This window comes from Cornus florida, unplaced genomic scaffold (assembly GCF_030987335.1).
Source record: "Cornus florida cultivar Cherokee Brave unplaced genomic scaffold, ASM3098733v1 CherokeeBrave_3.0.0_Hap2_Chr04, whole genome shotgun sequence".
NCBI lineage: Eukaryota > Viridiplantae > Streptophyta > Magnoliopsida > Cornales > Cornaceae > Cornus > Cornus florida.
This window is the reverse complement of record NW_026775574.1, coordinates 106,646,569-106,674,498: the sequence shown is the minus strand read 5'-3', so window position 1 is coordinate 106,674,498 and position 27,930 is coordinate 106,646,569. Positions and strand designations below refer to the sequence as shown.

Below are 27,930 nucleotides of genomic sequence, written 5' to 3'. Positions count from 1 at the left end.
CGTATACGCACACACTTATGTATAATTGTATACGCACACACGTATGTATAATTGCACACGCACACGCACACGCACACGCACACGCACATATACATAGCATACGAGTGCTGGATGAATGTTAATATAAAAGGGTTTCTCCCTTTGTTGTGCACCTCTCTCTTCTCTTTGCAGCCTGCGAAGAGAGATAGAGAGAAACAAAAGGCTCTCTCTCCTCTCCTCTCCTCTCCGTAAACGCAAAAAAGGATCCAAATCTTCGATCCCCTTTTTCTCTTCATAATTCCCGAATCCTCCATCTTATATATATATATATATATATATTATCTTCCTGTTTTTTCTGCCGATCCGACGGCCGCCGATTATCTCTCTCCGTGAAATATTGCGTTATGCCGGAAGATCATACGGTGATAAGCTTGAGACCAGGTGGCGTTGCTGGTACCCGAGGCAGCAGATTCGCTTTCGGTCTTGGTTTCACTCCTTCGTCTGATTCATTGCCTCTGCGCTCCCATGGGGGTTTCAAGGTCCGTGCAAAACAAAAACCTAAGCTATTTTCTTTCCATACCTTATTATTTTCGAAGATTCAAACTTTCTATTTTTTGGGTCCTTTGCCGTTTATTTTTCAATCTTGTTTGAATTAAATTGTACGGAGTAACTGATATGGATTATATATATTTTTAAACAATCTTACTTGCTAATATATATATATATTTTATTTATTTCGTGTTTGGATTGAATTGTACTTTGTGATTTTGAATTGCATATTGCAACCGCAGATGATTATTTTTAACTATATTAGATTAAATTAGATTTTGTCCTGTTGTGACACCTTATGTCAAATTGTTAATAGTATTGTATGCTTGGGATTTAATTTCTTAAGCTTTCTGTTGATTATTTATTTTTAATCATGTAAATTGTGGATGTTTCAATGCTGACATGATTTTCTTATACATTATGGATTGCATTTTTAAACCATGATTCTTTCTGTAATGGTAAAAAAAGAATCGAGACAATTTTTGGAGAGATTAGGTTTGGTGTTTTTAAAAAAAAAAAATTATAAATAAGATAAAAATCAACCTAAAATTAGAGACCATGTATCAAATAGAAAAGAAGATTAAGAAAATGAATCTTTTATTATGTTTTGCTCTGTTTTAAGGGTAGAGAAGTTCTGTACGCTTTATGCCACACTCATAACTCCACAAAATATAGCATTTTTAAATAATGCGAATTAAATTAGTTCGATCGTGCATGTGTGTATATGAAAATTGCACATATATTGTATCTTTTTTTTCTCTCCTGAATGTACAGTTATTGTAAAGGCTTATTTCAATGTTTATCATAATTCTACCAAGTTCAATCTTTTAGACAACTGATATAAAATTAATTGGATGGTAGTGCACACACAGATGTATGTATATATATATTTGTAAAATTGTAGATTGCATATGATTGTCCTAATTCTTGGTGGGGCACTTAAATACGTGTACTTGCTGTAAATATGGACAAAAAGCAATATGTGGGCTTTAGGTGGGCATCTAGTGAGTATGGGTTGCCCATAAAGGACCTACATATATTTAGATCCTATATAATTGATGATTCAATTGTGAAGAAATACAGAAGGAGACGACATATTATGTCTGTATTTTTTAATGTTGACTCGGTTTGTCATTCATTCTTAAGTATGATTTGAAGCATGTTTGCTAGTTACAAGGTTTCAGTCGGTTCAAGCAAAAAATAGACGTCTATTCTTGGTGAGAGTTTCGAGAACATTTTCAAGTATGTATCTCTCAATTTTAGTCGGATGGAGAGATGTTCTAATTGAACATCATAATGTCGAGGACTATCGCATTCCTGGATGTGATGCTGATGAAATTATAAATACCTTAAGCGTGTTTTCTTACGTTAATGTTATCCACAATAAAAACTTTCTTTTAGGTTTGAAAATCTGTTTTTTTCCCCTCCCAAAGACGGCTGTTTTTTTCATTAAAAACCACTTAAAAAAATGTAGAAGTTGTGTAACATTATTTTTTTTTGATAAGTAATATTTCATTGAAGAACACTCAAAGCCAAGGGGAGTGCATCCCAAATACTAAAGAAAAACCAAAAGCTACACCCACAAGCTATCCACAAAAACATTAGAAGCTCCAAGGATATATAATTTCTCCCACGAACCCACAAAAAATCAAGAACTAACAGTTCATAACAGCCTGGATTATATAAGAAAAGAGGGCCAATATCCGTGGATATTGGTGATGTAAATGCATCCAGGCTACAGCACATGAGGCATGAATAGCAAGTAAACACATGTCTCCTATTACATGGGTTAAAAGTCCAATACCTTGAAAAAAAAAAACTCCAATACCATCAAAATTATTCTGCCTTGTACCTTTCTGGTGCAGAAAAGGACTTCCTCAAAAAATTCAATGAGTAGTTACAAAGGTTAAATAAGAACAAGGCAAGTCCTGCGTATATAGCACTTTTCCATTTCAAACATGCATTTACTATTATATATAATTTAGATGTCAGGCAAATAGTGAAACTAGATGAACATGGATTGAACAAAATAGCTTGAGTTAGTAAAGAAAGATTTGATAGCATGTGGATTGATTAGGTTATGGACTTAAAAAGAGCGGAATGGAAACATGGGATTCATGTAGTCGACCCCAAATAATTGGGAAAAGGCCTGGTGGTGGTGGTTGTTCTAACCCTACCTTCTGTGTTGCGAGTGAACAAGCAGTAGGAATCAAACAACTTCTGACTTTGTATTTATTTTTTCTAAGTTCCAGGATGATTTGGTAGGATATAAATTATAAGTGATGTCTTATTTTTTTCTTAGTATCTTGCAATATATTAATATATAATTAAACCACTGAGGGTATGCATTTTATGTTTTGACGCTTTACACTGCCATGCTGCAATAGGTGGGGGACTTGCGGTTTGAAGGTCGTGAGTGCATTCAGTATACACGAGACCAGCTGTTGCAACTTAGGGAGGTACTTCTTATAATTGATGCTCCTATTATTCAGTTTCATTCTTAAAATTGGTTACACTGATGAATTAACAGTGAAAATGGCAGTTTTTTTGCTGGGTGATACTATTTCTGTTGTTCAGAAAGCAGGATGGAGACCAATTGTCAATATTTTTTTCTTGTCTTTCTTAATAATCCTTCATTGCATATGATTATTATTTGTAATCATTTGTATCTTATATAGTTATACATGCTTTTCCCATGTCTGCATCTTCTATTATAGGTTGCTGATGTATCCGAGGATATTTTAAAGATCAGACAAGTTATTGAGGCCGAGTTCGGTGAAGATAAAAGCTGGGTTCATGGAGATGGCAATGTAAGCTGATAATCTGCTGTTCTTATTTCATCTGCTATTATGGTTTTTATTTGACTAGAAAATTTTTTGTATTGGTTGTTTTGTACTCAATTATGATTGCTATTGTGAAACATGTCCTGTGGTGAGTTTCAGTAATTTTTGCCTATATTATCCCTATCTTATCTTTTAAATTCTTTTGAAGTGGTATATTTACTTCCTAACTTATTTTTAGCTGCAGTCTCAATCCCAAAGTCGTCATTTTGAGCCAGACAATCGTGATTGGCGTGGTCGGTCTGCACATTTGCCTGCATCTGGAGAGGAGAGATCATGGGAAGCTCTTCGAGAAAATCAGGAATTCTCTGGTAGATTCGAATCCAGACCTCATGAAGCAAACCTCCGTCTGGACCATCTGAACTCTCAGTTTGCAGGGGCTCAAATCTCTTCAAATACAGGGGTAATATCATCTTATTGAATCATTCAGAAGTTTCTGTTTGAAGTTTGCTTTATATTCACCTGTTGGTGTATTTATCCATTTACTTTAGCGAATCTCTCCCCTCTTAAAAACCACACATACACTTAAAAAAGATAATAATAATAATGGAGGAATGAAAAAGCCACATGTGTGCAATAATTAAGTGGTTGATTTTTATTTTATTAGGGTTACGTCTTAAGGCATAGCCATTTCCTCTTTTTTCTTTTATGTCTTTTGTTTTTATTTTTTAAATTATAATTTGGTACTTCTACGTATGCTAGATTCCAAAAAGCAGTGAAAAGATTCTATTGGTTTGAATGTTTTGATTATGATTGCAAATGAACTGTTCAAGCTCGTCGCTGTTAGTTTCAACTTTCAAATATGTTCCGTGCCATCTTCAGTTTAAGATGAGGTTGATTAACCTTTGTAGATTGGCTCTGAACAGTTTGACCAAGCTCAGTCTAGGCTTGGGTAAAAAAATTACTTTCGGACAAAAAGAAACAGGAGGCAAAAGTTCATTTAGATCTTGGTTTAAACTCTCCACACACCAGCCCCACCCCCCCACCCAAAACCCACCCACCCACGCGCACGTAAAAAGAAGACTTGGTTGACAGCAATCCTTCACTTAGATGCAATTGCTCAATATGGAAAGTGAACTAAAAAAAAAAAAAAAGATAAAAAAGAAATAAATCCTGATACATGATAGAGCGGAAGAAGAAATGTACCATATTCAAACCCTTGACACCCATGGCTATGATGATTTAGGGTTTAACTCCTCAAGATTTAATTAGAGAGATAATGGAAGAATAAAAAAAGAGCAAGAGAACAGGTGAGTTGGAGGATGAAATGCTACCGAAGTATTGTGGTAAGACCCAATGGTGATCCCGTGGAGGAAGAAATTGAAGTTCTACATACCAAATGCTATCCTTGTTTCCGTGCTTAATAAAATAAGAGAAAAAATACTTATCAAAAAAATAAAATAAGAGAAAAAATAATATGTAAAAAGTAATTTATTGCATATGTAGACAAAACCATATTCTTTTTCAAATTTATTTATTTTATGTTTTTTAAATTCTCACATGCTATATATGGCATGAATTTTATTTATTTCATAATTGAGTTTATTTTATTCATTAATATTGTAAAAAGTATATTTATTATTGAAAAGTTGCATAATAGGCAAGATTGGCAATCACAGATGTGGTGTAACAGAATTGAACCAGTATCGGCATTTTAACGGGATTGGTTATCGCAGCAGTGAAATTTTTTTTCTACCTTGCACGTAAGGCTCAATATGCATCAATATACAACTTTATATGAAATAGCTTAATTAAAAAAGAAAAGAAAAGAGTTTTAGTGATTTTTTAAAGTCCATTTAACACAAGAAACAACATTCAGTAATTGTAAGTCGTCGTCGTTATTAAATAGAACTGTTGTCAATATCTAGAATATTTTTAACAACAGTCAATTTAGCGATAATTGTTTGCACTTCAGTTGTAGTCAATTATATTCATACAAGATTTTTCAACCACACATCAGTTAAATATTAGATCAGTTATTGCCTATGAATCACGTAAATAGACACGGTACAAACACAGCAATAAGTCAAATTTCAAAAGAATAGGACATGTACATGACATTGATTTGATAATAAAATAATATAGTATTATATATAATAACTTATCAATTATTTATTTATTTATTATTATTATTTTTATATAGATACTAAAAAAATATTTCTGTTCTTTTCTCTACATTAACATGAACTTAATAATTCGTTTCAACTTTCAAGTTTACATTTGGATTGGTCTTGATTCTAAAACATTATATATATTTTTCTATTAACTCATAATATATGTTTTAAAATTACATTGGAACTCTTTTCTTAAAAAAAAAAAATTGCAAAATTACTCTTGCCGTATCCTGAAAGTGTTCCGAACAAGTCCTTGCCATGTCCCATGTGTGTATGTGTTAGACACGTGTTTGATACCCGAGTGCATTCTAGAGGAGTGTCGATGCATTCTAGAGGAGTGTCGATGCTTCCTAGGTCCTGTCTTAGTCTATTTCAGTACGAACTTTATGAAGACTATTATATATGTTTATCTTCCCATTTTAGCTTTTAGAACTTGCTTGCTATATTGTTTGCGACATTGGCATTAGTTTATTTTAAACGGGTAATTGAATCTTAGATAATACTTAAATTTTATTTTCTGTCAAAGGATCGAGGATGATTGCTTCTATTTTAGGATTTTCTCAATTTTATCTCATAAATCCCATCTGTGAGTTATGTGTGGTGGCTTGTTCTTACTAGTGGCTTTAAATGGGTTCTATATTTTAGTTCTGAGTTCAATTTTCTTTGTTTAATGTAAACGATGTGTACAGAGTGGATTCTGAGGTTTATGGTGTGACTGCAGTTATAAAGCTATTGAAGAAAAATTTTTTTTTTCTTGGTTTGATTTTTTCTTTCTTTTGTTATTATTATTATTTTTGTCCTCTTTTAGTGGTTGAAGCCCCTTTTTCTATATGTTTGGTTTCTTCTTGTCATCAGTTTAACTTTGTGTGAAAACCAGGTGGGACCTGCCCGTGTTCTTATCAAGGCTGAAGTGCCATGGTCAGTACGGAGAGGGAATTTATCTGAGAATGAACGTGTCTTGAAGACTGTGAAAGGGTAATTAGTTGATCCTGAATTCCTTTAATGGTGGTGTGTTTTTCCTTTTCAATTAGAAAATCTACCTCATTTTCTTGCATTACCGTTGATTCATTATCGTTGATTCGTCATCTTGAAAATGTGACAAAGCCAACAGAATTCCAATAAAAATTTAACTTTCAATCAACTAAGGATTTTCTTTTTTGTGTGTTTTTCTGGTGGTGTTTGCTGGGAAGAGCACTTCTGTATTGAATCTCTACTTGTGGTAACCATTCTAGTCTCTGTGCAGTATACTGAACAAATTGACCCCAGAGAAGTTTGATGTTCTCAAGGGCCAACTGATCGATTCTGGAATCACAACACCTGATATTTTGAAGGTTCATATCTTAAAGATCTGTATAAACTGAAATTTGAATTTTTAGTGATTTTTGTACAAATAAAATGGGAGTCCCTTTTTGTAACTGCAGGGTGTGATCTCACTGATTTTTGAGAAAGCTGTGCTGGAGCCAACATTTTGTCCCATGTATGCTCTTCTTTGCTCTGACCTGAACGAGAAGCTTCCTCCTTTTCCATCTGATGAACCTGGTGGGAAAGAAATTACGTTTAAGCGAATTCTCCTGAATAATTGCCAGGAGGCATTTGAAGGTGCTGACAATCTGAGGGCAGAAATTAGGCAGATGATTGCCCCTGGTCAAGAATTGGAACGCAGGGATAAAGAAAGAATGGTCAAACTGAGAACGCTTGGAAACATCCGTCTTATTGGAGAACTTCTTAAGCAAAAGATGGTACCTGAAAAGATTGTCCACCACATTGTTCAGGTAAGATTTGAGTTCAGTGACTTGGCCCATTAGCTTTTCTATCGTGCTGTTAGATTGATTCTTTGAAGTGGCCTAAATCCACTGATTTTGTCATATAGGAGCTTCTGGGACCTGATCCTAAATCTTGCCCAGATGAGGAAAATGTGGAGGCAATATGTCAATTCTTTAATACTATTGGTAAGCAGCTAGATGAGAGCCCAAAATCTCGGCGAGTCAATGATGTTTATTTCAGCAGGCTAAAGGAATTGACAGCAAACACCCAACTCGCACCACGGTTAAGGTTTATGGTCCGTGATGTTCTTGAGCTGCGGGCCAACAACTGGGTCCCTAGACGCGAAGAGGTTTACTTTCCATGTCTCATCTATTACTACTACTGTTATTTCCTCCTCATCTCTTCCAGCTACTTCTATATACATTGTGATTGGGGTTTTCTTTGTCCTGTTGTCTGGTGGTTTTATGTTTCATGTATTTGAAGAACTGAAAATGATTGCATAAGCTTTATTTTGACCTTTGTTTTGGCAGGTGAAAGCGAAGACCATCACCGAAATCCATTCAGAAGCAGAGAAAAATCTGGGTTTACGTCCGGGTGCAACTGCAAACATGAGAAATGGTCGTAACATGGGGGCACTTGGGGGTACTGTGCCTGCTGGTGGCTTTCCTGGCTCTGGGGGAATGATGCCTGGTATGCCTGGTATGAGGAAGATGCCTGGGATGCCAGGACTTGATACTGACAATTGGGAGGTTCCTAGACCTCGATCAGTGGCGAGGGCTGATGGTTCAGGTCGTAGTCAATCTGCTAGACATCTCCAGTCACCTTTGATTGGCAAATCTACACCCCTCAATTCAAAATTGTTACCCCAAGGCAGTGGTGGTTTCATAACTGGAAAGACCAGTGCTTTGTTGCAGGGAAGTGGTGGACCTCTTAAAAAACCTTCTGGCTTTGTTTCAGGAGTTGAACCCATAAATGAAAACCCCAAGTCTGTTGCTCCTGCACCGTCTGTTGCTCCTGCACCACTTGCAAGTCCTCCTGATAAGCCGCAGGCTGCTGCGACAAAATTGAACCCTGCAGATCTTCGAAGAAAAACTATTTCCCTTCTGGAGGAGTATTTTGGCGTTCGGATTCTCGATGAAGCATTGCAATGTGTAGAGGAGCTGAATTCTCCGTCTTATCACCCTGAGGTCGCCAAGGAAGCCATTGCCCTAGCACTGGAAAAGATCCCACCTAATGTAGAACCGGTTACAAAACTTCTGGAGTTCCTGTTGAATAAAAAAGTTTTGACAGCCAGAGATATAGGTACTGGATGTCTTCTCTATGGGTCGATGTTAGATGATATTGGGATTGATTTGCCAAAAGCACCGAATAACTTTGGTGAGGTAATTGGAAAATTGATCTTGGTTGGGGGTGTGGACTTTAAGGTGGTGACAGAAGTTTTGAAGAAAGTGGAAGATGATAGGTTCCGAACAGCTATTTTTGATGCTGCTATGACGAGCATCAATTCTAGCCCCTCCGCACAAGGGGTTTTGGCAGCACATGGAGCTGATATCCAGACTTGTAAAACTTTGCTCTCTTGATTCAAGGGGAATGTTGCCCCAGTCTATCATTGAAACTGGTCTTCATGTTCTGCAACTGGGAGAGCTCAAACAATGGTGGTTATCTTTTCCTTTCATACTTCCCATCCAATTTTTCTTCCGTTACAATTTGTGATCAGAGAACCTGATAGCGGTCTATAATTTTATTGAGTTGTATATTTTTCGAGATCTTTTATGGATTTGTTTATGAGGATTTAACAAAATGCCATCGGTATCTCGTCTCGTGTTCAGGCTAATATTTTCCCGGGAATTTTAAGGTGAAAAGGCTCCTTTACATAATCCAGTTGTTACATTAAATTTTGAATTCACGTGTATTGTTTAATTTTTATGCTATCCTATTGGTACACCATCATTCTATTTTCACTTCTTGGTGGTGTTTCCATTTTGTGTTTGTTTGCTTAAATATAATGTAATGTTACACCATTATATTAGAAATCTTCTTCTATAGCTTTTAATCCACACACTATCGTCTGTTTGGAGTCCAGCCCGAGTGGCTTTTGCAGCTTTAATTAACTGGCACTCAAAGTAGGACTAAGATTGTGAAGAGCCACGTCCTTGAGGGGAATCAAGGACAAGGTATTCTGATCTATAGATACCTCATAGGAGTTATTAGTCTTACTCTGTCATGTTGGGTACTCTCTGCATGTCAATATGGTTAAAACTGGTTTCTCCGTTGAACAAGATGATTTTGGTATATAGAAGAAAACTACTCCGTATGTGACAATTGTGTGTTTGGTGGTATATATTCTGCACTTCGGTATTGAAAACGGAGCGGAACGAGTTTCAAATTGGAACAGATATGATCTTGAATGTTACCTTGCTACCAAAAGTAGCATCGCTGTGGAAACATTGAATACTCTCCTAAGAAGGGTCTTCTGTAGGTCAACTGTGAAGGACATCCATGTTGCAGTTCCTTGATCTGCACGGCAATGGCCATGGCCGGCTTTGCTACCTCAAAACTCTTTGATGACATTTTGTGGCTTGCTTGGTTCATGCGCCTCCAAATTTGGAGCTCTAGTATGTACATGTAACATGATTGATCTTGTGCGAAGAGCTGTTAATTATAATCCTATTTAAGCTTGTTTACCTTCCTCATTTTTGTTGTTTTAAGTTGTCTTTGATCCCTTCCGAGTCGATGCTAAAACGTGTTTACAGACCAGGGGACTCGGAGAGAAAGGAGAGGAGAGGAAAGGAGAAGAATGAGTAGTTTTATATGATTTTATGTTTGATTCAAAAAGGGAGAGGAATGGGAGGTAGTAGAAGAGTGCTTAATCTTTTAATTTTACACACTGTTTCTGGGGACGGGTATGGGATCCGTAGTTGGGGATAATATATATATATAAGATTTGATTTGGTTTGAAAAACATAAGATCTGAGGTATCTAAATCATGAGTTATGATGACCATAACAGCTCATTTGCATGTGTAGTTTATTGGGAAACTTGTTTAGGCCGAATGGAATGGGGGATTTGTATGAGATTTTGCCAGACTAGCTAGGGCTACCTATATAATCAAACCTTCCTTGATACCTCTGAAAGGTAGAGCAAAATGGATTAATTGAGTACATTACAACCTACGCATGGTATATATGTACGTATGTTACACTAATAATTAATTAGGTAATCCATATCATATCATATCATATGGTAGATGGCTATCATTTGTTGGTGGGATCTAGATGGATCAATTTGCTTCCACAATCAGCACATATATAGATTCATATTACGCACACACACAAACACATGTATTATTAGTTTTATATATATAGTGGACAACTCAAAGATTTCTTACAAGATCTCCCCACCCTTACTTATTTATTTATTATATATTATACTGTTTTTTTTTTTGGTACTCCTATTTGGGTTCAATGAATTAGGATTCAAATTTCTTTCACCAGAGAGAGAGAACATCTCCCATCTTAAAATAACCATATCTAGGTGATGGCTTTCAAGGGAATGAGGTAGTCTATCATTATATTTTGACTAGCTCGCTCTTATCCTATAATGTGTGTGCGCACACACACACACACATATATATATATATATTGTGTATAGAAGTTCATTGTTTCTATATAAGGCCGTTGAACCCTACCTGGGCCAGTCATAATGCCACCTTAAATGTCATATATATATATATATATATATATATATATATTTGCGAGTTATCATTTCAATTCAATGGTATTCAACCATGCCCCAAAATTATTCTACTATTATTGCGTGAAAGATCCAAAATCAAGTATTGATATGCAAGAATGTAACGGCTTCCAAACAAATTAACTGTTAAGTAGATGTAATAGATTGCCAACTTGATTGTGAATGCCATATATATATATATACATATATATATATACACACACACACATGTTTGTGAAGGTCAAGGTATTTTGGACTTCTATGATACGTGTCATAAATTGATGTAAGTTTTGGTTTGGACATCTGCCTACTTTTATCAATGGATAGAGATGTTCGTACAACGACGAAGACTAACGGTGATGAAGACTATGCTTACATTAATGAGAATATGAGAGGACATGAACAAGAGTTGTCCTTAAATGTAGAAAAATTTTACGTACTTAAAATTTTATAAAACAGTAGTCTTTTTATTTATTTATTTATTTTTAACTATATGAAATAGTAGTCTCATCATGTGAATAATTGCAAGGTTTGTGTCATCCCGTGTTTAGTTAGATCTCGGTATTTACACATACATGTCTTTTCTGAAATTTGAAACCCTTGACTTCCTTTTGGAAAGTAAGTGGTTGATACCGTTAGGTCACAGACCCGTTAGTTATTTAGCTGGATCTTTGCATCATTATGATAAATATATATATATATTTTCAGAAGTCCAAGGAAACAGAGACTAAGAAGAAGAAGGGCGATCATAACTCAAAGCCTCAATCAACTTAAGAGGCAAGGAATGCCATTCTAAATCATTGAGCCTGGGCTGAAGAGCCATAAATAATTTTTTATTTATGATAAATAATGACTTTGTTTTGTGGCACCAAAGTTGGTCCTACCTCCAACTTTTATTTGACATTTGGAAGAAATTTTGGTGCCACCAACCATTATTAATGTTGGGGTTTAAGAAGGGTTAGATGTACAACAAATTCACAATTGCATCAATGTCTTTGAATGTATTCCATTGTCCACACACCTCCATAAAAAGGAAAAATATTGTCCGAGTTAGCCCAGGGGAAGAAGTAATCATTATTACTTTTTTTTTTTTCTCCCCCTAGCAAACAAGACAACAACTACCAATTGCTAACATTACGGTCCTTAGCCAAACACAAATTATCCACGGCGGTGTGATCAAGAACAACATCCGAAGCTAGAGAACTGCGCAAAAGAGACGCCAAAGCATGAGCGACGCCATTTCCTTTTTGACGAACATGAGAGACCCTAGCCCAAGAGAAGCCCTTCAAATCACATTGGATATCAAACACAATAGAGAAGATCTCAGTAGGACAATCTTGCTTCACCCCCAAGGCCTCAACCATAATCTTTGCATCGCTTTCGAACCACATTGAGGTGAAATGAAAGCTTAAAGCTCACTCCACGCTTTCGAAAGCAACCAGCTTCAGCTTACAAAGACGTAGAACGGGAAAAGGCTTAAACACCACAACATTGATAATGAAACCATGAGAATCTCGGAAAATAGCTCCCCCACCTCCCATAAGCGTCGAATGAGAGAAACAAGCATCCATATTGCACTTAACAGCTCCTACCATCGGAGGAGACTAAGAAATTGGGGACAAACAACTATGAGAACCCACGTTAATTTTCTTGCAACTCCTTTTCATTTCCACAAATTCCTAGAAACGATCGACATCCAAATTAACCATCTTCAAAGGAGACCACAAATCACCTTCAAACACCAACTTCACGATTGAACCAATATTATCTCGAATGTACTTCATTGAACACAGGGGTGTACAAAAAATCAGTTGAACTGATAAATCAAACTGGACCAAACCAGATTGGTAGGTATAGTTCGATTTTTTCACGGTTCTGTTTATCTCTAGTTCTAAGAACATTGATCCGTTTATGAAAGGTTCGGTTATGGTTTGAGGTTCCATAAGACCAAACCGAATCGAATCATTTTATAAAAGGTTAATTACAAAGACCACCCTTTTGGTTTGCCATAAATATAGGGACCTCCCATAAGGTTTTAGAAATTACACGGACTTTCCTAAAAAATGAACCATTCCTATACAAACTTCCCTTCTTAGTGATGGACCGTCAAATGGATTAAGGGACATGCCTACTTTATTGAAATGCCCTCAAGTTGCTCTGGTAAATGACTGAACTATATGTATGTATAAATATATATAGAGCGATTGATATATATTGTGACCAAAACGATAGACCCAACAATTCGCAGCGACACCAATGTTACCGCCGACAACAACGTCCTCGAAACCTACAATTTAACTCCCTCGTTCGCCCAAATCTTTACACTAACATATTGATTCTATAAGCTTCGCCAGTAGTTTCGCCTCATGTTCGATTTACCGTGGAGGAGTCCATGAGCGATCAATTTCTAAATACAATTAAGACCAGGTTTGGCAATTTTGAGATTTTCGAAACCACAAGCGTCGGCAAGGGAAAATTCAGTGGCATCGTCGGTTGTGGAGGACATCGGGGAGGGATGAAGGGTTACCTTTTGATTGGTCCGGTGAAGTGGGAGTGAGATGTGGCTTTTCTGGGGAAATGATTCACTCGAGAAGGGCTTTGCATTGGTGGACGATCTTGGAGTGTTTGCGCCATGAACCATTCTTAATGATCATTAATAATAGTCTTTACAAACCTAAGTGCAAGTACAGAGAACATAAATGATACGAGGAATAATATGTAGGGGAAAAATTAACTCCCACTAACCCACTCAACGGTTGGCTATTGTTGAGAGTTAAATCCCTCCTTCATCACACACAGCGGAAGTATCATCACATCACATCAACATAAACATATATGGAGATAACAATCACACACATCTACGCACAATATAATATTTTACATAGTTCACCCAACTCTAGGGTTACGTCATTGGGAGAGAGAGATTTCACTATTATGAATCAAGGAAGAAAATATACAACTACATGTCAAAACCTCACTCGCTCACTCATTATCTCTTATGATGGTACATGTATACACTCGTGAATTACACATACTCACTCCTCTCCTCACAACACTCACCCTTAAACCCTTTACATCTTTTCTCTCTTATCTCTCTCTCTAAACCCCTCACACCCATCTCGATTTATAGAGTATTCAAACCCAATTCCTTGTTAGATAAGGATCAACTTGCCTACAAGGAGTTACCATATCTATCTTTAACTCTAAAATAACAGATATAATTTCTTTCCCAAATCTTCAGCCTTTTTCCCTAAGTCTTCTGGCTTCTAAAACCAATAAGGAAAACAAATCACGTAGCTTCCCAAGGGAGTTGAACCTGTTCTATAACACTTGAACTAGTTCAACTTTGTTGTCCTAAAGTGTTGCAACTCACTGCTTCACTTGAACTGGTTCAACTAAGGCAGTAGTCAAAGTCCAACTCGTCACTCTAATTGAACTGGTTCAAAGTTCTTTAACTAGTTCAAACATGTAACTTAGACTCCACCTCGAACAAGGTTCTATTCAGAGCACTACCTCAAGCTCTTCATAGCTCTACCTCAACTGAAGATTTCTCCACCTCAAATAAAGTATCATGATGAACTTGAGAAACACTCTAACACAGTGAACTCACCTTCCCACGGTAGTTAACATAATGGTGATTGAACAAAGCATTGGTTAGTTTATTGAAGATAACTTTTATTTTTGAATTTGTTTTTAATTTTCTTTAAATAGGGTGTTGAATATTTGTACCAAAAAGGTCAAAAGTTAGATCGGGTTAGTTTATTGAAATATTTAATGCATAAGACGTATATGTGTGTTTATATATATATATATATAGTAGGTATATAGTAGGTATATATATGTATACACGTACAGTATGGTTCCATTCTCTCACTCTAGTTTTGTTGTGAGTTGGTGGTGTGGTGTGGTGTGCGTTACAGTTTGTGCAGGAGAAGATAAAGACACATATTGCCGCATTTTTGGGATTAGGTACTGATTGAGACGGGAATGGGCTTCTACCGGGAGTTGAAAATTGGGTTCAAATCTAGAACTGGATAGGTTTTTGGTGAAGTTAATGTTGTTTAAACAGAGTAAGAGAGAAGAAGCTCCAGATCGTGTTTGCATTGTGTTTCCTCTTATTTGGAAGTCCAAAGTTTACACATACAATAATAACATGATGTTTTTCCTTTCCTGAGAATTGCAGAGCATGTCTAATTGAATAGAAGAAACCCATGTATATAATATATACATTTTACACACACATGTACATGTAGCGGAGAAGATGAGGGTACTCAGTACATGATATCAATAATCTATCATTGACTCGTGTTGACCATTACAAAGGGAGGTCTGTGTAACAATATTTATTTTTCAGAAAAGGTTTGAGTAATTTCTCAAACCACAAGGAAGATCTCTGTAACTATGACAAACCATAGAGGACGTCCGTGTAATTAATCCTTTTATAAATTGTATACATACATATATTTTTATATTTTATATTATATAAATAATAGAATAATAAGATTAGCCTTTTAATCACTCAACTATATGTATCATAATATATAGTAAAAAATTATATTATATACTCCAATATATATTTAATATAAAACCTAGAGCCATGGAATCGAATCAAACCAAACTTTTTCTCACGATTCGGTACAGTTTGATTCAATTAGTTTCATAATTCGGTTGTGTTCCAATTTTTATGGAATAATTAAGAAAAGTTTCATAGTTTGGTTGTGTTCCAATTTTTATGGAATAATTAATAAAGATTCGGTTCTAAAATACCGGTCCAATCCAAACACTATGCATCCCTAATTGTACACACACCTTCATAAAAGCCGGAAAAAAAAAAACAATCTAATTAAATGAGGATTGATTTTTAGTCTATTTAGAAACCGAAGCACCAAATTAAGAAAAATATATATTTATATAACTTCAAAAAAAAAAAAAAATGAAAAATAATATATTGAAGATTACAAAAAAATAATTTCTTATCTTATCATGAAATTGTCATATTTACCGAAGTACTTAATACTCAGCAAAACTTTTGTAGATTAAAAGGACGGGACATATAATTGTCTGAATTTAAAAAGACCCATTCGATTTCCTGAATAAAATATAGCTTTAACCCGAAACAGGAGATCGCGCATAATTGAGAGAGAGAGAGAGAGAGAGAGAGAGAAAATATCTTCCATAGGGGTTCCTATTACTACTACCACTACGATCAAAAAGAGAAATGCGACGGTGAGTCCAAAAGATCATGCACACAGTCCTCGAAAAGTCGTATAAACACGCGCGCGAGCGCACACACTCTCTCTCTACTCTCTCTAGTTTCATCGCAAGTCCCTCCTCCCATTAATTTCCTTTCTCTGTCTCTATCTTCCATTCTTTGGCTTCTCACACTCTCTCTTTCTCTACCTTATCCATTCTGTCATCGTTTTTGTTTTTTTCTTTTATTCTCCGTATAATATAACGTCAAAATTTCTTCTGGGTTTTTCTTCATTCCGCGAAAAGATTCAGTGTCACCTGCTGTTTCGAAAACAGTTTACGGACGCCCAATTGGGCAGGTATGTAATCGCAAGCCCTGCAAATCCTTGTAGTATTTTTATTTTTATTTTTATTTTTTTTATTTCTCAAATAAATTTTTTTCCATCTATATTTTCTTTAATATTTGGATTTAAGTTGATCTTGATTATTGTGATCTATGATTATCGATTGGTTTTATTTGATTTTGGGTTTGTTCTGGGAACTTTTTTTTTTACCTATGATTGGGGTTCAACTGGATTGTTCATGTCGGTATATTTCCAAACCTACGGTTGGTTATTTGTTTATTGAATAACAGATTTCTAGCTTTCTCTGGTTGATGAAGGATAAGAGAATAAAATAAATTTAGTAAGTGAAGACAGACTAGCCAAATTTTTGTCAAAACTTGAATCTGTTAATCAAAAGTTAGCTTTCATTTCCTACACTAGTACACCAGAGGCTGATACCGCTAGGCCACTGGCTTTGTTTGTTTTTTGTAATTTGGAATTCCCCAGGAATCAAATAATACAATAGGTTTTAAAGTTTAAACTGGTACAATGATATACATGAATTTTTATGGGAATACAATGCTTTTGTTTTCTTGTTTTGTTTGATTTTGACTGGCAGGTGCTTTTGTTTCAGCTAGAGATGGGTATATACCTAAGTTCTCCCAAAACTGAGAAGTTCTCTGAAGATGGTGAAAATTATAAGCTTACATATGGTTTATCATCCATGCAAGGATGGCGTGCTGCAATGGAAGATGCTGTAAGTAATTCATCAATTTTCTTACTCTTCTTAACCACAATATGCCCGTAGAATGTAAATTCATTGTGTTCAAGTTTAATTACTACCTTGCCTTTTGGTGTATTTAATGCATATAACTAGTGTAATTGAGTTTCCATCAAATTGATCAGCTGCATGATAATGAGTGGCTTTATATTGTTTTTAATTATATCCTTTTGCATAATGTTGAGCATTTAGATGTTGAATTGGTGTGTTTGTCTAGTAACAGCTTTAAAAAATCATGATGCAGAATATCGAATATAAGTACATAAAGTACATACATCTATAAATTCACGTGCACACACAGGCCATAAAGATAAGTAGGGATGACAAGATAAGTAGATGGATGTCTCTACCTCACCCTCTCTCTCTATGTCTATATCAGAGACATGGCAGAATCACTTTTCTCTGTCGGAGTTCACATTTTGTGATAGATAACTGAACGAATCCATAAATTTTAGTGGGAGCCTAATCTTTTAGAACAGTGAGATAAGTCTCTTGCAAGAATGAATTGGGTGTTGCAAACTAATTTAGCCAATAGTTTTTTTTTTCCTTGACAACTATGTATTCATTGAAAAGCGCACAAAAGGGGGACACAGCCAGAACAACTACAAAAAAAAAAAAAAAAAAAAAAAAAACTATAGCTTCAAAGTTTCCTCAAGTGACAAGCGTGTTATGAACTTAATAGTAATCATATGTTGTTTTTGTATGTCAGTGTCAAACAGGTGGCCTTCTAATAATCAATATTTGTTAATTTAATAATTTTAGATTTTGATAATTTTTGGAGGAATCATCTTGGTTTTAGTGCCATTTACTTTATAGTTAATAATTTCCTGAAAAATTACTGTATTATTATTACAATGGGAGTTTACAATAGAAATGCAAACACTCATGAAGAAAATATCTAATGATATTCGTAGATATGTCTTGATTCCGAAGTAGGATGATTCTATACTTCATTAAAGATTTTTTACTTATCAAAAAAAAAAAAAAAAAAAAAAAAAAACTTCATTAAAGATTTAATAGCTGGTTTACAAAATATTAGGATTTTTTTCTTTGGTAGAGAGGGTGAAAACAAAATCAAGTGAAGCTAGGAGGGATGGAAGAGGTATTTCTAAGGAAAGGAAGGTGTATCTTACTCATGTTTGTTTGAGTTGGCAAGAGATTTAGAATTGAAGGGGTATTGCATGATTTGATCATTTGACCACTATAGCCTTCTAGAATTACAAAAAAAACTCTTTTAGGAGGGAAAAAATGTGAAAAGAGGAGGGAGGATGGAAGATACTTCCCTCTACCTTTCTTCCCAAGTTTTAGAGGAAGGGATATAGTGGGTTCAGAGGTAAGGAGCTTTCCTACTTCCGTTTCCTTCCCTATTCTCCTCTACCAAACCAAGAAAAGGCCTTTCATATCTCCTTTCATTCCTTCCATTTTACTTTTTACTAAATAGGCCCTTAGTGGTGCGAGGAAAGAAGAAGACAGTGGATGGAACAAACTTCCAATACATGGTAGATGGAAAGGAAGAGGCTATGGATGGAAGGATGGATGTGACATCTCTCCAGGCCTAGTATTTTTTTTTCCTTCTAGAATTGGAAGGAAGATAAGAGAGAACAAGGATATCTGTTGTAACAAAATTGAAAAATCGTTACTATTTTCATTTAATTATACTATTTTATATATTTAAGGATATAATGATATAATCACTCCCCTTCCTTTCCACTCAACCAAACAATGGACACCCTCCATTCTCAAGGAATGCCTCTTCCATCCCTCCTATCATCTCCTCCATCCATTTTCCACTCCTTTTACGAAACGGAGCATCAGAGTGGACTTCTTTGGTATTAGTTGTATCATGTATGAAGATGTTGTAGAAATATGTATTTTATTGTACTTTATTTTACCCATATTTATGTAACTAGAAAAGTTCTGAAAATTATTATTAGATAACTGGGTTCTTGGCCTCTATTTACCTTGTCTATTCTTAATTGCCAGATAGTTAAGTATACCAGGTGGTCATTTCTGGCACAGTTTTCTTCATGGATATTGTGATTATAACAAATGCTTGTTTATTGATAAAATTAGTATTTATGGAAGTTGTGTATAATTTACTATCATGTAGCTTTTGTTCTCCATTTCATTATGTTGTTAATTATGTTTTCTTTCTTTTTCACATGGTTCTGTCTTTTTAGCATGCCGCATATCCTGATTTGGACACTTCCACTTCATTCTTTGGTGTTTATGATGGCCATGGAGGTAAGTGCCTTTTGCCCCCATTTTTCTTTTCCCGCTTAGTCTGTTTGTGTGTTGTGTGTGTGTGTATATTGACAATGAACAGAAAGAACTTTAAATTTAATTTGGGTTGGTTATTAGATCAAAGTAATAGCACATATGTTATATGAATAGTATTCTACAAAAAATTTACATTTGTTTATCTCATTTATATTTTCTACTGTGCAATTCTTTCTATGTGCATTTGCACTTCTGGTTGTTTTTTTATGATGCATGTATGCAACTATATAGCTCCACAAAATGATGTAGTATCCTTTTCGTGTTAAGTGAACCCAAAAACTCAAAAGGAGTTTTTACGTCTCTTTTTTATGACACTGTGTATGTGCACATTTGCATGTGCATACACAAAACATACATATACACACATATTTACACAAAGAACACCACAGCCATCATCTTCTTTGCCTTTATCTCAAACGAATGGGGTTGGCCATATGGATTTTCTTTTTCGATTCCATTCTATTATAAGTCATGTCTCCTCCTATATTTAATTTTTTGAAATCATTTTTAATTACTTCATCCCTAGTTAATCTTGGTCAGTCTCTTTGTCTCTTACCTATTATATAAGCTAATCTTTCTTTTATCACTGGTGCATCTATGGGTCTACTTTCTATGGGTCTACGTTCTCTGTGTCCATACCACCTAAGCCGAATATCTCTTATTTTATAACCATTAGACACTACTCCTAGTCTCTCCTTCCCATTTTGGTTATTATCATATTTCTACCAGTCATTCTTATCATCCATCGCAACATTCTCATGTCGGCTACGTAAATATGTTTACATTTGAATCTAATACACAGAGACTAGTTCATGTTGAATCTTAGGTACTTTCTTTGCATATGCATCTGAGTAGTTACTGTGTTCATTGATGTGGTCTAAGCAATTTATGTTTTGAGGTTTTCATGACACTATCTTAGTAGTTCCGAAGTAAGACTTTTCTTGAAAATGAGTATCCTCATGACAGTGTTTTTCATTGGGATTCATTTTTCCCTCTGCTAATTTTTTAGCGAATGCATTTATGTGTTTCTTGTTCCTCTTTGAAGTTTGAACCAAGATTATATCTTGGGCTACTAAGGTGTCCGGTGTCTTTCTTTGTCGTGTTCTACAAAGAAAAAAGTATATAGGTATGTTCATGCATGAGGTGCTTAATTGCGTATCAAAAGGAGTTTTTTTCTCATGAAATTATATAATATTGAAGGATTACCAAATGAAAATGTTTCTGTTTTTCAGTGTTGGATTTAGAGATAAAAGTGGGTGGTGATCGTTTACTGTGAATTGGAAAATTTTAATTCCTAAACAAGGAATCTACAGGCGCCTCTCTTCTCTTCCTTTTGTCTGTCTCAAAAAAGCATACTCTATGATATTGTAACATCACAGTACTTACAACTATTTGTTAGGGTGCTTTTTATGGACTTGTTAGCTTGTGTTCCATAAACTTTTTTGTGGTGTTTGCATTTCTATTTCCTTTTGGATTTTAAGCTATTGTTGACTAGATTGGTGCATATATTTCAGCAGATTATTAATTGCTTGAACTGTGCCAAATTCCTAGCTGTGCATATAATGGACTTCAGATTCAGACATACAAGTAGGATACCGCTTATCATGTTATTTTTCCCCTGATACTGTTTGGAAGATTAAGATGGCCATCTAAGTGCAATTCTTGTTAGAAAACTTCAGTATAAACTCTTGTTGCTAATTTCCCATCCTACATATAAATATATAAGAGTAAGATAACACTGGCGACATTTATGTTTCTGATACTTCAGTCCAATAAATTACAGGTAAGGTTGTTGCTAAGTTCTGTGCCAAGTTTCTTCATCAGCAAGTGCTCAAGAATGAAGCATATTCCACTGGAGATTTAGGAACCTCAGTTCAGAAAGCCTTTTTCAGGTTACATTTTTGAAATTTGAGCTATTTCACCAGACAAATTTATTGCCATTCGTGTTCTATATATGTGTATGTGCATGTGTTAATATTTATTGCTTAGGTTTTCTTTTTTCTTTTTCTTTTTCTTTCTTTTCCATTTTTTTTTTTTTTTTATATAAAAATTACTGTTTCTTCGCACAGTAATAATCATGAAGCCTGGACAGTTTGTTTATGCTAAGGAGTTGCGAGCTCTTGAAATAATTGAAAAATGTCCTGGGAAACTGTCAGTGTTCAACCTTTATGACGTGTGTTGCAACCTGGTCATTTTTAAATTTAAGGTCTGGCTCAAATCACAGACTCAGTGTGTGGGATCATGACTTATATGTTTTTTGGGGGTCTTAATCTCTATACTTTGGTGTTACTAATGGTTTAAAGAGATCTAAAAAGTTGGATGCTTAAATATCTAAACCATGAGAAATTACTTTCTTAAAGAGTGGAGTATCAGTAGAGGAGAAGCTTTAGTTGTTTGTAAGGTATACATTTATACTAATATTATGATGGAAGCTTATGTATGCTGTAGCCTTTAAATAATAATACACATTGTAGTATCTATGTGTGCAGTGTATAATTTTAACCAAGGTATGACTGTGGTAATGGTAGGTAGTTCACAGAATTAGGCAATACAATATCTCCTGATCGACTAACAATCAACCCACTATTACAGATATGAGGGGCTTGTATATCTCAGCTTCACCCTCCTTTTTAACTTGCAGATGCGGTCTGCCACTGCAACAAAGTTAATATTCTCATGGTTTTGCTTCTTAATGTGAAGCTGTAGAACACTAGAACCTCAAAGTGATAGGTGATGAGCAAATGAAAATCACAGAGCCTGTGCTTGCCCTTGAACCAGTGGATTTCAACTATTCTAAGATTTAGCTATGCCATAATTCTGAACTTGGACTGTAGCGGTGCCATAATTCTGAACTTGGACCGTGAGGTCAATTGCGCAAGTGGAATTAATATGATTGCAGAAAAGGTCTTTGCTGTACCGATCGATACTTGATTGCAGTCAAGTTCAAGTTGTGCTATCCTTATGCCTCTCTTTATAACAAGTACATTCTGGACAAATTATATGTTGTTACAAATTTTTTTCTTTCTATTATTTTTTTCGATTCAGGATGGATGAAATGATGCGTGGACAAAGAGGGTGGAGAGAGTTATCTGTTTTGGGAGATAAAATAAACAAGTTAACTGGTATGATAGAGGGTTTGATATGGTCTCCAAGGAGCGGTGAGGGGAATGATCTAGCTGATGACTGGGCTTTTGAGGAGGTACTTGTTCAGATGAAATAAGTGACACTCTATTTCTTGTCCTTACTCTAGGATTAATGTGATCTGTTTGCTCCATTTTAAACTGCATAGTTGGTGCAATATTTTTTGCCCTTCTATAATGTTCGAGTCTACTGACTACAAAGCAGAAGCATTTTTAAAAACCTGACAGTTAATTTAGTATGTTTGGGAGCGTCAATTGCCACATGAAGTTTGTCTTCTAACACTTGAATCTTAGACTTCGCTTTGTTGTCCTTTCATTTAATGCATGCATCTTCTGTTCTCTCTCTCTCTCATGCATGCGTGTTGAACGGTTGTAAATGTGTTCTGTTTATGTGTGTTCTAATGGATGCTCCTCTTTCTCGCTCTTGAACTCCCCTCAAATATGTATGTACTCACAAATGTAGTGCTTGTTTTATTGGATGGGAACACCTCTCTATATGTAAAAGTGTTGTGGCAGAAATTTGGTGAGATCCAACTGTTTTGTTGATTTTTAAATGTATTCTCTATATGTGGAAGTGTTGTGACTGAAACTTGGTGAGATCCTACTGTTTTGTTGATTTATAAATGTATTCTGATAGAATATATATTTTTTTCCACTAAAATTTAGTTGGTAGCTGGAGGAATTAACAGATAAGCCACAACTTTTTTTTTAATGAATAGCTATTTGGACTGAAGAATCTGTAGCTAAGCAATGCCATTTGTAGTGTACTACAATTCCATCAATAGATAGCATATGGCCTGTGAGGGAATACTTTAAACTTGAGAATTATCAACTTTTATTGTCCATGCCAAATTTGACATTTTTCGTGAATAACTTTTTTGTTTTGTTTTCATTTTTATCTCTTCTACATGTCTTGGCATTGTTTACTTGTGACTTATTTACTCTAGGCTTCGTAATCAGGGGCCTCACTCTGATTTCTCTGGACCAACTTCTGGGTGTACAGCCTGTGTCGCAATTATTAGAAACAATCAACTTCTTGTTGCAAATGCTGGTGATTCTCGTTGTGTAATATCTAGGAATGGTCAGGTAAAGTGAAATTCAGGTAGATTTTTTCTTGTGTTTTCCTGCATGGTTTAAGGAAAGTATTTTGTGCTTGTCATTGGACATTTTATGTATCTTAACATTGGACTTGTGCACTACTGACACCCACCCACCCACCCACATGCGCACCCACCCCCACAACCGAAAACAGAAAGAAAAAAAAAAAAGGGAAAGATTTAAGCACCTTTGGCTGTCCAAGATGTCACCCCTTGACTCATAATCTAAGAAGCACAGACACGGACATGGACACGGTGATACGACAAATTTTAAAAAAATAGGATTTGGACACGGCATGGATACGGTAATAAAATAATATATATTTATTATATATATATATATTTTAATTTTTAATCAATTTCTAAATCATATAAAAAAATAAATCCATTTACATTAGGTCTACCAAATAACCCATAAAATCATAGGCCCAAATTTCATTAGTGTACAAATAAAAATGATACTAGTATATATTTGTATCCAATAATGGGATTATTATCTTTTGTAACCAAACACTTGCATACTGAAGATAGAATGAAATCTTATCCTTCCTCTCTTCCCCAGATTTCACGCATATCCACCCCTCACCAGCCGAAAGCCCCCGTCTTCCTATTCTCCTCTATCTCTGATTCACCATAACTTTGTGGTTCAAGGAGACATACTTCTCTTTTCCAGCCCCTCTTCATATCCTCATCTCTAAACATATGTCTATATATATATGCATAGGAGATCTATATAAGGGTCTAAGAACTTCATAGATCTGCGGTACAAGGGTCTAAGAACTTCATAGATCTATGCATATATCTCTTCATCTTCTCTCTCTTTTTTCAAATCCGAACGGCGTGTCTCAACGTGTCCTCCTATGTGTCCAACCTATAAAAAAAGGAAAAAACAGAAGACATGTAAAATAGAGTGTCTGACACAGTGCAGCACTCCTCAGGGACGTGTCCGTGCTTCATAGCTCATAATTGATTGGCCAGCCATAGTAGTGTAAGTCATGTATAAGTAGAATCTATATGACTATTTGTAAAAATAATTTGTGTGTTTCTAGATTTAAAAAGAAAATGTGAGTGATAGACAATATGGCTCTCTTTGCGCAGGCATACAATCTTTCTAGAGACCACAAACCTGACCTTGAGGTTGAGCGAGAAAGGATCTTAAAAGCTGGTGGTTTTATTCATGCAGGACGAGTCAATGGAAGTTTGAATCTTGCAAGAGCTATAGGTAATGTATGCACCTGCTTGTGGACTTCAATAGATTCTCTATCATGTTCCCATTTCCCTTGGGTACTCTAAACCTGAAAATTTGCCCATTGGCTGAGTCCTTATTCTCCCTATATGATGCAAGTAGGATTGCTGGTCCTACCAAAAAGAAATACTTGATTCATAGAACAGAAGTAACTAGATATTACTTTGCTCAGGTCCGGTGGTGTATATTTCCCGAGCTAAATGGAGTTATATATGCATACATGTGTATTTAGATGTGTGATAGAGGGAGAAATTTTTGTATTTTGAAATATTTTGATATGCATGCATGTGTATTTAGATGTGTGTTAGAAGGAGGGGATGAGAGCAAGTTTCTGTGGTTTCTTGAGTTCTATACTTAATTTTCTATTTTGCTGCAGGAGACATGGAATTTAAGCAGAATAAGTTTTTGCCTGCTGAAAAACAAATCGTGACTGCCAATCCAGATATAAATACTGTATGTATCTTCTTCCTTTTGCTGTAGGTAGAATGTGAAATTTTTGTTCAATAAGTGGATATTTCCTGGGTTCAAATAGCAAGAAGACAGCATAATATAAAAGCAATTCACAGACTCAATATAAATTGGTAGTTTTTGGAATTTGAATCATTAAAATTATTTAAGTTAACGTTCTTTTCCCTTTTTTGTTCCCCCCTCCCCTGTGTCCCCCTTCTTCCTTCCCTCAGTCCTTCCCCAAGTGGATGGTGGTTAACAAGTTCTAATAAATGATTTAACACCGGCTTGTATGTCCAAATATATTCCTTCAAATTTAAGCAGTAAATGTTGCTCTTGCACTGATGATAGTTATTTATTATTATTTCTTTTCAGGTTGAGCTTTGTGATGATGATGATTTTATGGTGCTGGCATGTGATGGAATCTGGTATACATCTCATGCTATCATTTTTCAGCTTATTCTATAGTTTGATGTATGTTGTGAAAATAATTATTTCCACGTAGGATCGAGCTATCAAGTATAGCTAGAATTGCCATTTTTTTCTTCAATTTTTTTAAACAATATAGGGAATGGTTTACAACTACATGGTAGTTATTGTAGCAACAAACTCTAGGCAAGTAAAGGCTGCTATACTCCTTAAATGATATAAAGGGGTAAGCCCTTTTGGCCTATTGAGCTGTTCTATTATTCCCTTGGGGTGGAATAGCACTCATACAACTGTCTTTTTACTAAGCAGAAACACAAGAGGCTACCTTTTCATTTTCTCTTTTTGCATTGATGAATGAAGTTCTTTTAGACCTGCGAGAAACCGTTTCATGCGAATAATGAGGTTAAATGTGTGGCTTTACTGGTTCTACCCCTCTTTTGATTTGAGATCCTCTAATGTTCTCGTACCTAAACTAGTGAAAATGCAAGAAAAACAGTTTAAGTCCACTGATCCACCTAAACTAGTGAAAATGCAAGAAAAACAGTTAGTCCACTGATCCTACCAAAATCAGGAGGATATCAAATAATAAGCAATTGTAAAGTTGGTTTTTGTAATGAGACTTGGAATGGACAAATATCTCTTATGTTCAGCCTTGCATGTAAAGTACACTGTCTGGGTAGCACTTCATTAGTGCGAAATTGAAATACTGAGTAAATGGTAGGCTCTTGTCCAGTTGCTCCCTCATTTGACAGATCCTTTTCTTGAGTCTTCCTTGGTTGATGTTGATGGAGCGGGGACCTGTTTTGGGGTCCCAAATAGTTTACTTCATTGCCACTTGGAGTTCTTTTTATGGATTCTGTTTCACACAGAAACCAGGATCGTGAAGTGCAGTTGAATAATTCTAATATGCTTTGATGAAAGATTTATACACACTCGGTTGATAGAATTCTTCGTACCTACTTATATTCTTAATCTCTTTCTCCTCTTTTATCCTTTATTCAGTAAAATTATTCATGTTTGATAATGAGATATTACTGTTTCTTTAAAATTCTTTTCAGGGACTGCATGTCAAGTCAACAACTAGTAGATTTTATACATGAACAGTTAAAATTGGTAAGTGTCTAGAATCTCTTGGTTTTTGCATTAGTTCAGGCTATATGCTGAACTTCTACTTTAACCAAAAACCTTAATTGGTGCAATGAATTAGGTATTGTGTGGTTATTTATCTTAGAGAATACCCATAAGATTCTAGAAGAGCAAGTGATTTTTAATCTGCTTTTTGCTGGAAAGCAAACGTGAAAATGAATGCTTAATGGATTGCTGTTGAAATTAGAAAATGCATGTGCTGTCGAGTTATGTGGTTATGTTGTGTGTTGTTGCATTACCAATGCATGTGATGTAGTGTAAATTTGATGCATATCCTGTATGTTTCTGTTCATAATTTTGCAGGAAAGCAAGCTTTCTGTTGTGTGTGAAAGGGTACTTGACAGGTGTTTGGCACCTTCTACAGCCGGTGGTGAGGGATGTGACAACATGACCATGATCTTGGTGCAGTTCAAGAAACCCATCCAGTCTGTTGAATCTGCAGAGGAGAAGCCATCAGTTTCTAAGCAAGCTGACACTGAATCAAAAACAGAAGAGAGTGAATCACTAGCTTCTGGACAAGCTGACATTGAAACGAAGTTGAACGAGAGTGAATGAAGCTAGTGTCTGCTGTGATTCTTGTCAGATCCTGTTGTCTGGAATTATGGTTAGAACAAGATTGAAGGATCCCCATTCTCTTACTTGAAGAATTCAGATTCTTAGGTTTTTCGGTAACTATACACGGTTTAACTGAAAAGAGGAATCAAATACTAAAAGGATCTGCTTTTCATGCTTATTTTGTGCAGTTTTACTGTAATACAGTATCACTATTGGAATAACATGTACAGATTATTTTCGTTCAGGGTTTTCTATATATATATATATATGTTTGCTCTAAAGCTGGTTTGGCCTACTATTAACGTCTGTTCAGGATCT

The 27,930-nt window shown here is 35.4% G+C and overlaps 2 protein-coding genes and 1 non-coding gene across 7 annotated transcripts; all 3 read left to right on the top strand.

Annotated features, from left to right (window-relative positions):
• Positions 1-136: 136 nt before the first annotated feature.
• LOC132304545 (eukaryotic translation initiation factor-like) lies at positions 137-9,212 on the top strand. 2 transcript variants are annotated; one of them, XM_059802280.1, is made up of 9 exons: positions 137-518; positions 2,916-2,987; positions 3,246-3,338; positions 3,556-3,771; positions 6,360-6,457; positions 6,726-6,813; positions 6,904-7,254; positions 7,353-7,595; positions 7,777-9,212. In XM_059802280.1, the coding sequence occupies exons 1-9, from the start codon at positions 384-386 to the stop codon at positions 8,824-8,826; spliced, it is 2,346 nt and encodes a 781-aa protein (XP_059658263.1). In that variant the 5' UTR covers positions 137-383; the 3' UTR covers positions 8,827-9,212. The 2 variants fall into 2 exon arrangements, with proteins under 2 accessions (XP_059658263.1, XP_059658262.1); XM_059802279.1 differs by having other exon boundaries at positions 3,550-3,771.
• Positions 1,467-1,570, top strand: LOC132305979 (small nucleolar RNA snoR103). Its single transcript, XR_009481778.1, has one exon. It is a non-coding gene; the product is annotated as a small nucleolar RNA snoR103 (small nucleolar RNA).
• A 6,904-nt stretch (positions 9,213-16,116) lies between the features above and the next one.
• Positions 16,117-27,893, top strand: LOC132304544 (probable protein phosphatase 2C 60). Of its 4 annotated transcripts, none has more exons than XM_059802276.1 (12): positions 16,117-16,527; positions 17,130-17,248; positions 19,453-19,516; positions 21,070-21,139; positions 21,336-21,444; positions 22,598-22,751; positions 23,653-23,778; positions 24,888-25,011; positions 25,412-25,488; positions 25,858-25,910; positions 26,970-27,024; positions 27,361-27,893. In XM_059802276.1, the coding sequence occupies exons 2-12, from the start codon at positions 17,178-17,180 to the stop codon at positions 27,610-27,612; spliced, it is 1,155 nt and encodes a 384-aa protein (XP_059658259.1). In that variant the 5' UTR covers positions 16,117-16,527; positions 17,130-17,177; the 3' UTR covers positions 27,613-27,893. The 4 variants fall into 4 exon arrangements, with proteins under 4 accessions (XP_059658259.1, XP_059658258.1, XP_059658261.1 ...); XM_059802275.1 differs by having other exon boundaries at positions 17,126-17,248; XM_059802278.1 differs by lacking the exon at positions 21,070-21,139 and having other exon boundaries at positions 16,118-16,527.
• The last annotated feature ends 37 nt before the right edge of the window (positions 27,894-27,930 follow it).

Bases quoted from the DNA above. Each gene is read 5' to 3' on its own strand.
- LOC132304545 (XM_059802279.1), top strand. From the start codon at position 384: ATGCCGGAAGATCATACGGTGATAAGCTTGAGACCAGGTGGCGTTGCT. The intron at 3,772-6,359 runs GTAATATCATCT...TGTGAAAACCAG, and splicing joins AAATCTCTTCAAATACAGGG to GTGGGACCTGCCCGTGTTCT. The intron at 6,458-6,725 runs GTAATTAGTTGA...GTCTCTGTGCAG, and splicing joins GTCTTGAAGACTGTGAAAGG to TATACTGAACAAATTGACCC.
- LOC132304544 (XM_059802276.1), top strand. From the start codon at position 17,178: ATGGTGAAAATTATAAGCTTACATATGGTTTATCATCCATGCAAGGAT. The intron at 19,517-21,069 runs GTAAGTGCCTTT...ATATTTCAGCAG, and splicing joins TGTTTATGATGGCCATGGAG to ATTATTAATTGCTTGAACTG. The intron at 25,911-26,969 runs GTATACATCTCA...AATTCTTTTCAG, and splicing joins CTGGCATGTGATGGAATCTG to GGACTGCATGTCAAGTCAAC.